Source organism: Lycium barbarum, chromosome 5 (genome assembly GCF_019175385.1).
Source record: "Lycium barbarum isolate Lr01 chromosome 5, ASM1917538v2, whole genome shotgun sequence".
NCBI lineage: Eukaryota > Viridiplantae > Streptophyta > Magnoliopsida > Solanales > Solanaceae > Lycium > Lycium barbarum.
Window position 1 is genome coordinate 4,579,867 of NC_083341.1, and position 16,690 is coordinate 4,596,556.

Genomic DNA, 16,690 nt, shown 5'->3' on the forward strand with positions numbered 1-16,690 from the left:
CTTCTTTTTAACTTCACTTAACGAGTCAATGATTGTTGTTCTTCCTCCGTCTCAAAATAAGTGTCGCTTTAGCTTTTTTTTATTCCTATTAAAAGATAATAAATACAAGGTATAGTTTATCAAGTTACCCCTATTTATTAGATGTTTTTAAAAATTGAGCAATATATTAAGAAGAAATAGTCCTATAATATGAGGGTATAGTTGAAAACAATTACTCTTATTTTTTGTCTTGAATTCCTAAAGCGATAATTATTTTGGGACATCTCTTTTTGCTAAAAGGTGACACTTATATTGGGATGTAGGGAGTATTCTTTCTTAAAGAATGTGCAAGTTCAAACTGGACAAGTAAAAGTGAACCGAGAGAGTGCTTAGGAGCCGTTTGGTACGATAGGTAAGATAAAATAGCCTTGGAGTAAAAAATTAGTACCATCTTATCCCTTGTTTGATTAATAATCCTAGGATAAGTTATCCCGGATTAAAAATAGTACCAAGATAAGTAATCCATGGCAGAGGGTCGAATAACAATCCTAGTATAAACTGCGAAAATGAAAAAAATAGCCCTGGGGTCCCTCAAACCTCTTTTTTACTAAATAAAGTGGCTGGTATTTTTGTAAACAAATAACTTTTTCTTAGAAATTAGAGAAAAGACATGTTTTAACCCCTAAACTTGGCACGAAAACTCACTTTAGCAATTAAACTTAACTTCTATTTATTTACCCCCCTTAAAAACTTACGTTTCAATTGTTTTCCACCTTTAAAAAATAATACCACTCTCACAATGGGAGGTGTATTACACTCGCGCCACGTCATTGCCACGTCAATGCCACATCATTGCCACGTCGTTGCCACATCATTGTCATGTTAAAATTACCAACACATCATTTTTTGTTTTTCTTTTATTATTTTTTTCTTTCTCTTTCCTCTTCTTTCTCCTCATCCTCACCCTACTTTTATCAACCACCATGCCGCTGCTACCGCCACCGCCACCGCCGCCGCCACAAAAAATTGGACGAACTGCCCTTAAAAAAAAATCATCACCATCATCTTTAACCCACACCCACCACCACCCCCATCATCTCCCCACCAAATTTCATCAAATTCCTTAAAAGAAAAAAAAATCACCATCACCATCACCATCTTTAAGCCACATCCACAACCACCACCATTTCTAGCAAAACCATTTCTTCCACCACCATTATTAGCAAACTCATTTCTTCCATAACTTTATTTTTGAAAGAAAATCAAAATACCCACATCCACAACCACCACCATTTCTAGCAAACCCATTTCTTCCACCACCATTATTAGCAAACCCATTTCTTCCATAACTTTATTTTTTAAAGAAAATCAAAATACCCACATCCACAACCACCACCATTTCTAGCAAACCCATTTCTTCCATCACTATTATTAGCAAACCATCCATTTCTTCCATAACTTTATTTTTGAAAGAAAATCAAAATTAAAATCAAAAAACCAAAAAATGGTGAAAATGAAAAGAAGAAGAAGCAGCTGGGGGGGGGGGGGACTGTGGCGGGGGGGGGGGGGGGGCTGTGGAGTGAAGTAAAAGAAGAAGAAGCAGCTGGGTGGGGGAGGGGTTGTGGCGGGGGCAGAAGCAGCTGGGGAGGGGGGCTGTGGTGGGGGGGGGGGCTGTGGAGTGGGAAGAAGATGGTGGGTGGGGTTGTGGAGTGGGAGGGGTTGTGGAGTGGACTCCACATGATATTTAACTTATTATATGTGGTGCCTACATGATAATTTTTTTAGAAACAATCTGGAAAATTGATTTTTCTTTAAAAAATGGCTTTTAATAAAAATTTGATTTTTTTTAATTTTTATAAAACACGTTTCTTAAAACAAATCTGAAAAATTGGATTTTTATTAAAAAATCTGGAAAATGATTTTTTTTTAAATCAATTTTTTTAGATTTTTTAAAAATTAATCCAGATTAAAAAAAAATATTTTTAGGACACTTGTTTTAAAAAAATAAAAATACTTTACAGTTTTCCAGATTTTTTAAATTAAAAAATGCAATTTCGAGAATATATTTTTTAAAAACTGGTTTTATAAAATTAAAAAAAAAACAGATTTTTAATAAAAGCTATTTTATGCTGATTTATTTTTAAAAAAATCAAATTTCCATATTGTTTTTTAAAAAATTGTCACGTAAGCACCACATAGAATAAGTTAAATGTCATGTGACGTCCATGTCACCCAATTTCAATGACTAGGCTTGCTTATGTGGAAATTTCTTTAAAATGAGGGGTATTTTTGAATACTTTGCTAACACTAGGGGTATATTTGGCCCCAACTTGTAACGAAGGGTAAAAATAGCCAATTTATGAAAGTAGAGGGGTATTTTTAACTCTTTTCTCTATTAGTTATGCTGGTTTAATACATGAATTACTTATTTCTTAACAAACAACCAAACAACCCCTTCGTGACCGCTGGTGCATGTTGTCAACTTAATTAGCTCCGGATTATTAAGCCATTAATATTTCAAATTATTATCCAATTTGTGATTGTTATATATTCATTTGACAGTTTCTTCTCATAGTCCAATATTGCACCTGATACAAATGTGAAACGTTTCAAATTTACTACGTATAAGAGAACTTTTAGTTAATAGAGTACGAGTCAGAAATGATGAATTCTGTGACATGCTTGAATATATATTCCAAAAACTATCAACTGAAAGACAGAAATTAAAAGGGAATTAGTAGTAGTTACTGAATGCTGATCAACTATGTTCAAATTGGATATTGTAGAAGCAATTAGGGGAATCATTTGAATATATTTTACTACTTTCCCTCTTTGGTTATCAATATCAAGATCTGTTGTAATGGATTAGTCGATTGGAACTAAGTTTCAAAGAAGAATTAATTTCTCTATGTATTGATGTAACCTGACATTTTATATATACAAAATCTTGAGGCCCAACTATATATACTATTTTTTTGAAGTCGAAGTAGCCTTCACTGACCATTTTTCAACTTTATCATTGAGAAATACTGTAGTCATTATCTTGAAGTTTTAAATTTTACAAGTGAATTTTCATGTAATTATATGCTGAAATTTCGTTTGTAAATTTTGGATGAAACTTGTAAGGCGGCTACCATAGTCTTGCAGCAAGCCAGCAACCATAATGTGGTCTGCTTTAGCCAATTTGGAATCTAACTGCCAGGGTACTAACAGATGGATTCAAGATTTAAAATTTATGAGTTCTTATAATGATTTTAAGTTAATATACGATAATATATACTCCGTCCATTCCAATTTAAGTGTCTTAGTTTGATTTGACACGGAGTTTAAAAAATAAAGGGAGACTTTTAAATCTGGTGGTCTCAAATTAAAGATGTGTAAAATAGCAAAAAGTTATTTGAATCTTATGGTTATAAACTTGTCATGTAGAATGTTTGAATTGTCAACATACTAAAATAGAAAGAAACACTCTTTTTGGACAGACTAAAAAAAAAAAGTACATGGAGAGTGTGTGTGTATATATGGAGTCCGGAACCAAAATAGCTCCAAAAAAAATATTTTGAACCAAAATACCCCAACAAAAAAAAACGTTACTAAAATACCTATAGCGCAGTATTTTACTGCGCTATAGCACTAACGGAGACGGTCCCGTTAAGTCCTATAACGCAGTAAAATACTGCGCTATACGAAATACGGTCTGACCTATAACGCATGATTTTACTGTGTTATAGGACTTTGCTTCTCTCCTATAACGCAGTAAAATCATGCGTTATAGGAGTTCCCAATTCCACACCTACCTAATTCATGTTTTTTACGTAGTTTAGTCGTATATTAATCATGCTTTAAGACTCTGAAACATCAATATTTTATATAGAACTCTAGTTATATTTATACAATTAATAAAATAGGCTCAACACATCAAGAATACGTGATACTTTGAATTGTCGTTTTAATAGTTGAAAAGTGCTCGAAGTTCTTTTTTGTTTGAAGACTTGTAGTCATTAGCTTTAAGTTATTTATCTTTTAGGGTTTCGTCTTATTTTTAAATTAATGCTTAACTTTATTTCGAATGTGTCACGTTTTTTTTATTATCAATAATAAAGACTAATGATAATATTTATAAATATGCAAAAAATATATATAATATTTACGATAACTTGTACAATACTAATGTATATACACTATCGAGGATGGGTCCCACATGTAGTATGCCGGAGACTATCCCTAGGCCTAAGGCTCATACCATCCCCACCGCCCTCGCCATCGTCTCCGTCGCCCTTTCTCCTCTTAATAACCGGGCGCTCCAAGTCATGATCATCTCCTCTTCCCCTAGCCCTTGCGCCCTTAACTAGAACATGCTTCTTCTTGGGATCTTGTCCCGCTGGCACGCTCAGAACCTCAGGCTGAGCGGGGTCTGGAAACTCGACCTCTTCCTCGTCGGGAGTCGCCATCGCAGGCGCCGAAGGATGAACCTGAAAAATATATAAATATTAGTACCAATTCTTATTTAGGTTGAATACATTAACGTTATTTATTTAATCAAACCTGTGTGTCAACGGGCGCCTGAGAAGGCTCCTGAGATGGGTCTGTAGCCTCCTGAAATGGGTGTGATGGTGAATATGAGGTAGTCTCCTGGACGAGATGCTGTTCGAAGTCCAAGTAAAGGTTATCAAAATTAAATAAACATTTACCTTATATTGAATAAAATTAGTTTTAAGTAAAAAACTTACATGCGCCTCGGTAGTCTCATGAGAAGACACCTCTGCCTCGGCAGGCTGATTAGAATGCTCCGAAATGGTCAGCTCCTGTGGACCCACTGGCGCCGAATCCTAAAATATGAAAAAAATGAAATAATAAGTACTTTAAATGATCAAATATGTATATTAAATATTGACCTTATATTGAATAAAATAAATTCTAATAAAAATCTTACCTGTGGCTCGGTAGTCATATGGGAAGACACTGCTGGCTCGGCAGACCTATGAGAAAATGCCTGAGTGGGTGGTTCTGATGGACCCACTGGCGCCGAATCCTAAAATATGAAAAAAAATGAAATAATAAGTACTTTAAATGATCAAATATGTATATTAAATATTGACCTTATATTGAATAAAATTATTTTTAAGTAAAAAACTTACATGCGCCTCGGTAGTCTCATGAGAAGACACCTCTGCCTCGGCAGGCTGAGTGGGTGGCTCTGATGGACCCGCTGGCGCCGAATCCTAAAATATAAAATATTACTAAATAATGAATAACATATATATATATATATATATATATATATATATATATATATATATATATATATATATATATATATATAAAATAAATAATTTAAATGAACAAATAAGTATTTTAAATACTAACCGGCATCAAAAACTCATCAAAGTCAAGAATCCGGGCTCCCTGTAAATTCCTCACAGGCCGCTCATCAGCTAATGAAGCGCGTAACGCCGCCCAATCAACGTTATCACGCTCCTCCATGTATGCATTATGGCTCAGTTGTGATTGTCACACCCCAACCTTACTAGGGTGTGATGGGCACCCGACCCCATATTCGGAGCCGAGCGAACCCGCTGACTCTTATTACATACTTAATCTCTTTAGATTCTTACATCAATAAGAAATGAAAAACATAGTAAAGCTTTCAGATTTTTTCTTTCATTGTTCTCAAATCAACAAAATCTATGGCCATGTGGAATCTGTAACATAAAATATAAAGACACATCGGTTGGTGAAGCCGCTTTCAAGACTGACATACTACACGCACGACTCTGTCTGCAAAGTCTCTAACTTCGAAAAAGACATCATAGCATAGTACTCTGACCCGGCAACACTCCGGAGCAAATGGAGCTTGCCAACTCCGCTGGAACATCTTCTACTCATCTGGGTGTACCTGCGCGGCATGAAACGCAGCCCCCGAAGAAAAGGGGGTCAGTACAAGCAATGTACTGTGTATGTAAGGCATGAATAGTAACATAGTAAGGGATATGAGTATGAATAATAACAGAATGGAAACATAGAGCATATCATGTGATAATAGAGTAACCTATACATCTGAGTGCCTCTTAGGCGGATACCATGCATGCTTAGCTTTCCTTGAAAAACATTTCTTGATCATATACATAGAAAATAGAACATATCATAGCGCCGAACAATGTCGGCTCCCCCATATATTATAGCGCCGAACAATGTCGGCTCCCCCACATATGTCCCGCATCCGGGACGATGTCATATTATACCAACTGATCAGGTGGATACGCGTATATAACGCTCTGGCCCTCTTCCCCATATACATATATACATATATCAGCGTCTATAGCGCTCTGGCCCTTTTTCCCATCTTCCCCATATACATATACATATACATATATCATATAGGAGCATGCAGGAGAGCCCAAAGAAAGTCATGTATCCATCGGAGTGACGTAAGGTCGGTAACCTCCGATTATATTATGGAATAATCATCATGGCTTTGTCTCACCTTGAAGGGACAATTTATAAGGTGAGACTAGCAACGAATAGCAGCGTTAAGAGAACTTAGAATAAGATCATAAATCTCATAAGGCGTCGCTTCATATACATATGCACATAGAACAAATTTTTAAGACTCGATGGGTACGTACAGAAATCGACACATGAAAGCTCAGAAACAAGTTTCGGGTCAATCCGACTTAGTATAAGAAAGTTATGAGTGTTTGAAGTACAAAACCTTCTACGAGCGTTTCAAAAGCTATTTTTGGAAAATCATTCTTATCATAGTCATCATAGAAATACTCTCATCCTTGATATCATCAATGTCGTTGTAAAACATATCCATCGTTATTGTCATAAAAGCTTACAATACCATAAACCTTTGTTTTGGAAAAATACAGACATTTTGGAAAACATTGACGGGTTATCGGGAAAGTAATCATGCCTTAAGATCATAGACCTCTAACTTTCGAAAACAAGGAAGATATGGAAACAATTATGAAATCATAACATCGGAATCATGCCTTGAAAGAAAGGGACGAGCCTTAACATACCTGCTCCACGTCCTATCAGCTACGCCTAATTGTCCAAGCTCGTTATCGCTAGTCTACATCCAAGAAGATTTACATAATCATTAGATTCATCGTCACACACACTCGTCTTAGTCTTTCAAATAAATTCACTTTTGACCTGCCGAAATTTCGGCAGCATCTCCCCTGTAAATACACCATCCCCGAGAATCTAACTCGGCTCTGAATATGGGGTCGGGTGCCCATCACACCCTAGTAAGGTCGGGGTGTGACAGTGATGAAGACCCGGTATCTCAGCAAGTAAGAGCGCCGGCGTAAACGTAGGTGAGTCTGCAGGTGAGCTGCCACCGGCCTGGAAGGGCTGTGGATGGACTAGACCCTGAACGCCCTCTGGAATGGGATCGGCCTCATCCGCCTCATCTACCAGTCCTCCACCACCAGGTCCTCTAGCCGCCCCGGCCTCCTCCTCTAGGAGCCCCCGGTGCTGCCTGGTACTCAACCTCCGAAACAGGCTCCGCCATGCGCCTAATCTCGCCTGCCTGGCGGATACTATCCTCGGAAATCCTAACCATCTCCGCGGCAAGCCCCGCAAGCCCATGGTAAGGCATATGCTCTAACCCTAAGATGCGTAAACGTTGTACGGCCACCAGCTGCATTTATGTTTAACAGAAACAAAAAAAGTTTATTTTTAAAACGTAACAATTAATGAAATTAGATAAATCTAAATACGATAAACTTACCAATGCCTTGTACTGCCCCGCGGGTGCTGAATATCCTACATCCCTAGGGGGACGCAAAGCTGGGTTGCTGATCAATCGGCGTGTGATCTGATGATACCAGCGCATGTAATGCTCAATGGGAGTCAAATGGCCGACCACCGCTAAAGTGCCCAACCTGTTCTCCCAACGGTGGAGTTGGACATCCATGAAAGCCAAAAAATTATCATCAATGGCAGCCCGATCGTCCCGCTGGTAGTGTCGGAGCTCATGACGGACATCAGGGGTTATACTTTGTGTATGCCCAAACTGTCGTAAGACACGCTCGGGCATGTGATCCTCTACGATGTCCAGGTGTATCAATGGACACCGCGACCTCCAAACCCCCTGACCTGCCCTACAGAAGGGGGGCAAACCATCTAATATAGCAGCGTACGGCGTCCATATAAATAGCTGCATAACATATAAATACAAATCAGTGATCACCATGTAGAAAAGACGTTTAATTAAATTATTAATGTAAATTTAAATAGTTTTACCGCATCATCTGTCATGTGATCAAGCTGGTCCCGGAATGGAAGAATACGGTGGTGCGTATCGACATCCCAGTCAAAACCCGCTGTCCACCTCCTCGCATAAGGCATGTCAATCTCGAGGTGATGCCTAGGTACGGGCTGAAAAGGCAGCATCCTCTCCCACGCCCATAACTGTAAGCGATATTAGAAAATACGATTTTTTTAGTCGCCCTTTCAAGAGGTTTGTTGACTTTACAGGAACACACACTTAAATATTACTTAGAGAAGAGCAAAAAATCCACGCACATCTCTGACAGCACCAATAGACGCTCGGCACAGGCATCTGTAAAGATACGCCAAAACAGCACCGCCCCAGCTGTAGTCTCCCAAGCGGTCCAGATGCTCCAAAAAAACCGAATAACGTAAACTGACAAAGGCACCCGATGAATTCGGGAACAAGATGCCCCCGAATATAATAAGCAGGTACAAACGGGCATAACGATCAACATCGTCCTGCGGGGTGCCGTCGCCAACCGGATCCAGACCCTCCAAATAAGTGCAGAGTGCACTAAGATGAACCTGACTCTGTCCGGATATCTGGATCGCGGCATCAGGCACGAAGTGGATGAGCCTAGTCAACTCTGTCACCCACGTCCGACCAGGAGGAGGCTCGTACCGAGTGTACAGTGGCTCCCCATCAACCCGCAATCCAAAGAGGACCTCTACATCCTCAAGTGTAATCGTGGCCTCACCAGTGCGAAGATGGAAGGTATGTGTCTCTGGCCTCCACCGCTCAACCATGGCCGTGATGAGCGCCCAATCATGTTGTACCCGACCAACGGACACGCAACGGTAGATGCCGCCCCGAAACAATATCTCCAACACGCGAGGGTGTGGGGGGTGCTCGCGTAAAAGAGTCCACGCTCTCTGCAGCCTACGGGGACGGAGCCTAGTAGATATCCCTATAGTACCGACCCATAAAAACTCTGACCTATGATTGTCTTGCAAAGACAATACTGATCTATCTACGAGCCCCGGGTGATCATCGGCCCCAGGGGGAACATTCGGATCCATGAAAGAGTCCGGTCTGTACAAACTAAATTAGTCATTATTCTTGAAATGAAAGATAAATTATATTAACTAATCGAAATTTAGCAGTAATATTTGTTTGGAACTCTATTTTGAATATGTGATATATTTTTAGTTGACCAAATAGCCAACACAACTACGATAAAATTAAACTAAGAGTTCATATTCGTCGACCACATATTTTCTTATAAACTTTATATTTTTTTCGTTAGCTTATGTATTTATGAAAAGAAGAACTTTAACTATTCTTTTTAAGATAATTTTTTTTTATTTAACATATATATTCATTCTTTTAAAATTGTATAGATTAACATTTCATAATCGTTTACAACTTGTTTGGATGGTTGTTACCTATTGTATTATATTATGTTGTTAGTATAAATAAAATGTTTGCTTTGATTGTTACTTTAATTTTATTGTTATGTAACGACGAGAGGTTCTATTTTATGTAACCACTGATTTGGTCATATATAATATAACATAATACGATAAATGTCAAAACAATACATAACAATCATCCAAACAAAATGTTAACAATATAATAATTCATTACCAATCAATTTCTTTCAATTCATAAAGAATATTTAACAAATACTCAATTAACAAAATAATAATTCATTAACAATTCATAAATAATTAACCAAATTCAACTCATAAACATATAACAAATTAACAATGTTAACAATTCATAAATAATTAACCAAATTAACAACTCATAAACATATAACAAATTAACAATGCATAAACATTTAACAAATTACAATTCATAAACATTTAACAAATAATGAATTAAACAAAAAAAAAAAAAAAAAAGGAACAGTGGCTCCAACCACTGCCCGATCAAAGCAAAAAAAAAAAACTGAAATTTGTTTTTTTTTTTTTTTTTTTTGGAAATTAAGGACGATTAAATGTAAAACATGCATGCAATATAATATATATAACAAAATAATAACAAAAGACATAGTAGAAAACCTTAATCGAAGAGTTTTTATAGAGTTATTTTAATCGAGTTGTACGCCGCTCTTTCTCAAAATTCGAACTTAGAATCTTGCTCCTTGACTTGAATATACCGAGAATCTAAACTTTCCGGATGAAATTTAATAGAAAACGACGTTTTTAATGCGTGGGGACCACCTTGGCTCGCCTCCAATGGCGTTTGTAAATTTTTTTTGCCACTGGAGGGGCCAGTGGTTGAAAACGATCGGGTTATAGTGGAACTTTACTGCGTTATAGGAGAAAGGCAAAGTCCTATAACGCAGTAAAATCATGCGTTATAGGTCAGGTCGTATTTCGTATAGCGCAGTATTTTACTGCGTTATAGGACTTAACGGGGCCGTCTCCGTTAGTGCTATAGCGCAGTAAAATACTGCGCTATAGGTACTTTAGTAATTTTTTTTTTGTTGGGGTATTTTGGTTCAAAATATTTTTTTTTTGAGCTATTTTGGTTCCGGACTCTTTGCGTTATGTCAACGATAACAATCATTGCGACATTGACAATGAGTTCAATGACAACCACAAGAATCATATATTTTCTATAGTTATCTTGAAATTAATAGCCGGTATTTGCCCACACAAAAGCTAATAAAAACCCAAAAGAGACTCAAGAAAACACAAAGAAAAATAAAAAATGGAGAAGATAGAGCACAAGATGGTAGCTATAAATGGCCTAAATATGCATGTTGCTGAATTAGGCCAAGGACCAACAGTCCTCTTCATTCATGGCTTCCCTGAGCTCTGGTACTCTGTTGCTTGTGTCTTGAATTTTGTGAATTCTAATAATATTACATTTTGTAGTATGTTTGAAACACATATTTTCCTTATAAGTTTGGAAAAAAATCAGTGTGTTAATAAGTTTGGCAAACCATTCTTTGTAGGATTATGAACTACTTGTGATCTATATAAAGGGGTTGGAATTGGAGATTCTTCCTATTGCACAATTCTTCTGATTCATAGTCGAAAACCTCTCTCTGCTTTTTGTTCTGAGGACTAGGTTTGGGTTTGGTCAAACCTCGTTATATCCTTATTTAATCTGTTCTTCTCTATTTGCTTTGATTGTGCAAGTTAAGCCCTGATCTTCCAGAACATATTTGGGAAACCATTTCTGAGAAAAGGACCAAAATCATCCATAATGTTTGGGTTTGGATCAAAATCATACATATTCTTTCACATGGAGCACTAATAGTACATTATGTTTGCATAAGTGGTGCACTTTTAGTCAAACTTCCAAATAAATTTAACGAAAAAGAACAAAAATGCCCCTGAACTTTTAGAAAAGGTATAAAAATACCCTTTATTCATCTATTTTGCTAAAACTACCCCTCAATTCAACTTTTTGGCTCATTTATTCCCCTTGACTAACAGACAACACTAAAAAAAAAAAAATTAAATTGCACATGATATTTTATTACTGAAAATTTGATTTATTCTTTTAAAAAGAAATCTGAAAAATCGTTATTTGTAGAATAAGGAAAAATAATTTTTCAACATCCATTTCTTTAAAAAACAAATGTAGTAAGCCTTTTATATATATATAAAATAAAAAAACATAATTGGATTTTCATTAAAACATGTGGAATTTTTTTAAGTTTGGAAAACTTTTTTTAACGGGTGGAAACCCCATTTTTTTTTTTAGAAAATTCAATTTTTAAATCTGAAAAACTGATTGTTTTTTTAAGTAAAATGTGCAAAACTAATACTCCATAATTTTCTTCTAGATTTAAAAAAAGATAGTTTTCTGGTTTTTTTTTTTAAACACAGTTTTTCCATTAAAAAATTAATTTTTTCAGATTTTTATAAAAATCCAATTTTTCACATTTTGAAAAGAAAAAAAATTAGTGTTGTCCGTTAGTCAAGGTTTTACTCGTTAAAAAAATGTTTTCCAAATTTAAAAAAATTCCAAGGTTTCAGATTTCTTTTTAAAAGAATAAATCAATTTTTCAGTAATAAAATGTCATGTGCAATTTTTTTTTTTTTTAAATTAGTGTTGTCCGTTAGTCAAGGGGAATAAATGAGCCAAAAAGTTGAATTGAGGTATAGTTTTAGCAAAATAGATGAATAAAGGGTATTTTTATACCTTTTCTAAAAGTTCAGGGGCATTTTTGTTCTTTTTCGTTAAATTTATTTGGGAGTTTGACTAAAAGTGCACCACTTATGCAAACATAATGTACTATTAGTGCTCCATGTGAAAGAATATGTATGATTTTGATCCAAACCCAAACATTATGGATGATTTTGGTCCTTTTCTCAACCATTTCTTATAGGACTAGGAACTACTTAAGATTTGTTTAACGAAATTGTAATTGACATTCTTCGTAGCGTATAATTCTTCTCATTTAGAGCCCGTTTGGATTGACTTATAAGTGGTCAAACCAGCTTATAAGCTGTTTTTTTTTTTTTTTTTTGGGTGTTTGGCAAATCAGCCTATAAGCTAAAAAAGTGCTTACAATAAGCCAAAAAAATAAGTTGGGAAAAAAATAAGTTGGGCTATCTAACTTTTTTTTTTTTTTTTTTTGCTTATAAGCTATTTTTTTGGTCAAATCAGCTTATAAGCCACTTTTTTTAAGCTAAGCCAAATAGGCTCTTACAGTAGAAAACTCTTTGTGCTTTTGCCCTGAGTTAAACGATGATCTTCTGCAACACATTTGGGAAACCATCTCTGGTAGGATTATGAACTACTTGAGATTTGTATAACAAGATTGTAATTGGAAATTCTTCTTATTGTGCAATTCTTCTCATTCATAGTGAAAAACTCTTTCTGCTTTTGCCTCGAAGATTAGACTTGACTGGACCTCGTTAAATCCTTGTGTTATTTTTATCCTTGTGTTATTTTTTGTTCTCTAGTTGCTTTGGTTCTATGATAGTCAAAAACTCTTTCTGGATTTTGTCTCGAGGATTAGGCTTGGTCGTACTAAATCCTTCTGTTATTTTTTCTTTTCTATCTGCTTTGGTTCTATGATAGTTAACCCACGATCTTCCATAACAGGTACTCATGGCGCCACCAAATCGTCTACTTGGCCGAACGAGGCTATCGGGCTGTAGCGCCTGATTTAAGGGGTTATGGAGATACTACAGGTGCACCCGTTAAAGATGCTTCGAAGTTCAGTATCTTTCACCTTGTGGGTGATCTCATAGCACTACTTGAAGCCATTGCTCCAAATGAAGATAAGGTGTTTGTTGTTGCACATGACTGGGGTGCCATAATTGCTTGGCATTTATGCCTTTTTAGGCCAGATAAAGTTAAGGGTTTGGTGAATTTGAGTGTCCATTTTTTGCGAAGGAACCCAAAGATGAACACTGTTGAAGGGCTAAAGGCTTTATATGGGGAAGATCATTATATGTGGAGATTTCAGGTTCTCTTTTTTTTTTTTTTTTTCATATATGTATCTGTTTAATTTGTGTTTGATATAGGGATTTTACAAGTTTTATGGGGACTATTGGATACTTGCATCGGAAGGTTTGCAACTGATAAACTACTCCCTCCATTTGAATTTATTTGACGGATACGAAGTTTAAGAAAGAAATGAAAAATTAGAAATTTGTGGTCTTGAATATACCATAACATTTTTGTGGCTATAATACTTTAAAAGCATGTGGTCTTAGCATTTATGTGCTATACTACTTTTAAAACATGTGGTTCAATTAAACATGTTTTAACATTTTGTATGGCGATAAAAGCTTCTCGTTAAGGTAAAATGGGAAAGTTCAAATTAAATTGTTTCCAAATTTGGAAAGCAATCATTCTACTTTTTAAACGAGTTAAAAAGGAAATAGGTTCACATAAACGGAAGTCTAGGGAGTAGTAATTAGGGAAAAAAGAATAGGGGTTCATTACAAAATTAATGCCGTCATAAATTAAATTGCAGCACGGTGCATTAAACTATCATTGCCTACGGGGTTCAGCGATGTGTTGAACTACAGTGAGTTTATTGTCGACAGACTTACCTTACATTTCTTCAAGAGACTGTTTCTATAACGCGGGAACAACTCTTAACATGTTCCAAACAAATCAATTGTATGTTCGCATAGAAATAAGTATGAGATTTAGTGATGAAAGAAATAAGTAGATCAATAACTAGTCTCTTGAGATTAAATTTGATTGTAATATCATTGCGTTAAAATCAGCACACTTATTTTTTAGCATAAAGTTCACTATGATCTTACCTGCAGGTACCAGGAGAAATTGAAGCTGAATTTGCTCCAATCGGCGCTAAGGCTGTTCTTAAGAAATTGTTGACATTCCGCAATCCTGGACCACTTTATTTTCCTAAAGGCAAAGGCCTTGAGGCTATACCTGATGCTCCGGCTGCGCTTTCATCTTGGCTCTCTGAGGAAGAGTTGGATTACTATGCCAGCAAGTTTGAGCAGACTGGTTTCACTGGTGGAGTTAACTATTACCGAGCTTTTCCCCTGTAAGCCTTCCTCACCTTTATGATATCGTAAATTAGATTGCATTCGTTGTATGCTTCTATAGTTCACACTTGTTTCAACTATTTGGGATTAAGGCCTTAGTTATTGCTTCTACAATTGCATTAGGTTTGATCTCTGCCAAGAGGCTTTTTATTTTGATTAGAGACTTGTATTTATGTTTGTATAGAGATAAGTATGAGACTTAAAGAACTTCTACCTCTAGAAGTCCCTAATTTGCCTTAAAAGACAAATTACTTGATATTAGAGTGAAATAGACCTGAATAAGGTAGAATCAATACATTAGACGTATATAGTTGAACCCAACTAGTTAAAAATCAAGGTATTAATTGATTCTTATCATATTCTCCTTATGTTCAAGTACATTGTGAAGTTCATGAGAAATGTCCTATTTTTTTTTTTAAATGCCGATGGTGTCTGGACCAACTTGTGTATACCTAGACTATTTCACCTGGTACCTGCTACCTCCCACTAACACCGGATAACTTTATCCACCAACGATTAAGCAGATAGAAACAAATCACCTAGTATTTTTTCCTCTGCTGGACTTTGAACCTACAATCTCATCAGTGGCGGACAAAAATTTTTAAATCGTGGGTGCTTAAATGCTTTGTTTCAAAGTAGCGTTCAAATGCTTTAAATCTCAAAATGCTACTTTGAGATTGGGTGATCAACCAATAATTTTGGTATGTTAATAATAATTTCCAATATAAAAGGTAGTGTTTGATAACCACCCACTAGCTATGTTGTATGTTCGCCATTGGATCTCATGGTGCTCCACAGACTTCATTGACCGCTAGGCTACACCCGTGGATGCTCCTATTAATTCCTTAAAGATTGTTTTGATCAATTTTTTCATACGTTGAAGGTAGTAGTTCTTAGATCTTTTGTTAGTTACTTGCACTTTAGTTCCTTTGTAGTCAAGAAAATGACATTTGTGAAATTGGAATTGGCACAATGTACATATCCTATAAGTTGTTTGCCCTGTGAAATGCAGAAACTGGGAACTCACAGCACCATGGACAGGGGCTCAAGTTAAAGTCCCGACGAAGTTTATCGTCGGGGAATTCGACTTGGTCTATCATATAACAGGTGCTAAAGAGTACATACACAATGGTGGATTTAAGAAAGATGTTCCATTGTTGGAGGAAGTTGTTGTTTTGGAAGGTGCAGCTCACTTTGTTAACCAAGAAAGGCCAGATGAGATTAACAAGCACATCTATGACTTCATTCAAAAGTTCTAAGTTTCTCTTTGCCTTCGCATTTTCTGGAGAAATAAGATCTCATTAGTGTTTCTCCTGTTGTTTATGAAGAAAGGAGTAGTAATCTAGACTTGAAGAGAGAAGCCTGAATAAATTAATAGCGTCATTTTGTGTAAGCAGTGTCGGTTTGTCATCATAATTTGGCTTCTAAGTAGTTTGGATTTGGAACGTTGTGATATTAAGGCAAAGTATTCCATCACAAGTTCTGTCCAAAATCCGATTTTACAATGGATTAGCAATGAATTATCAGAAAATTATGTTAGCTATAGGCGATTTAATGTCTTAATTTGGCTTGTTAGTAAGTTTGAATTCAAAACGTTTTGATGTTAAGCTATACTATTCCATCACAGATTCGGTCACTAATTCGATTTAGTGATGGGTTAGACGATGGATTATTAGAAAATCATAGTTAGCTATTGGCTAATAGCGACTAATTTTCGCAGCTATTTTTTTGTTTTTGGGGGGTAGTGTGCTATCTAGATAAATACTATTTCTCAGAAAAAAGGTTACTAACACATGCATAAGCAGAAGAATTTTTTTACCAAAGGGGTGTCCCTGCTTCTGACAATAATATAAAATTCGATCTCTTGTTTATTTTTTCTGTTATGCTATAGGATAATCGTTAAAATTACTTATAGCCACATAAATATCTACGATTTATTTTAAATTATAACTTTCAATTTAAATCAGAACACCGCAAC

The 16,690-nt window shown here is 36.0% G+C and overlaps 1 protein-coding gene across 1 annotated transcript; it reads left to right on the plus strand.

The window, feature by feature from the left end:
- The first annotated feature begins 10,873 nt into the window (after positions 1-10,873).
- On the plus strand, positions 10,874-16,275 carry LOC132640215 (uncharacterized). Its single transcript, XM_060356715.1, has 4 exons — positions 10,874-11,040; positions 13,286-13,652; positions 14,470-14,711; positions 15,725-16,275. The coding sequence occupies exons 1-4, from the start codon at positions 10,931-10,933 to the stop codon at positions 15,969-15,971; spliced, it is 966 nt and encodes a 321-aa protein (XP_060212698.1). The 5' UTR covers positions 10,874-10,930; the 3' UTR covers positions 15,972-16,275.
- Positions 16,276-16,690: the final 415 nt, after the last annotated feature.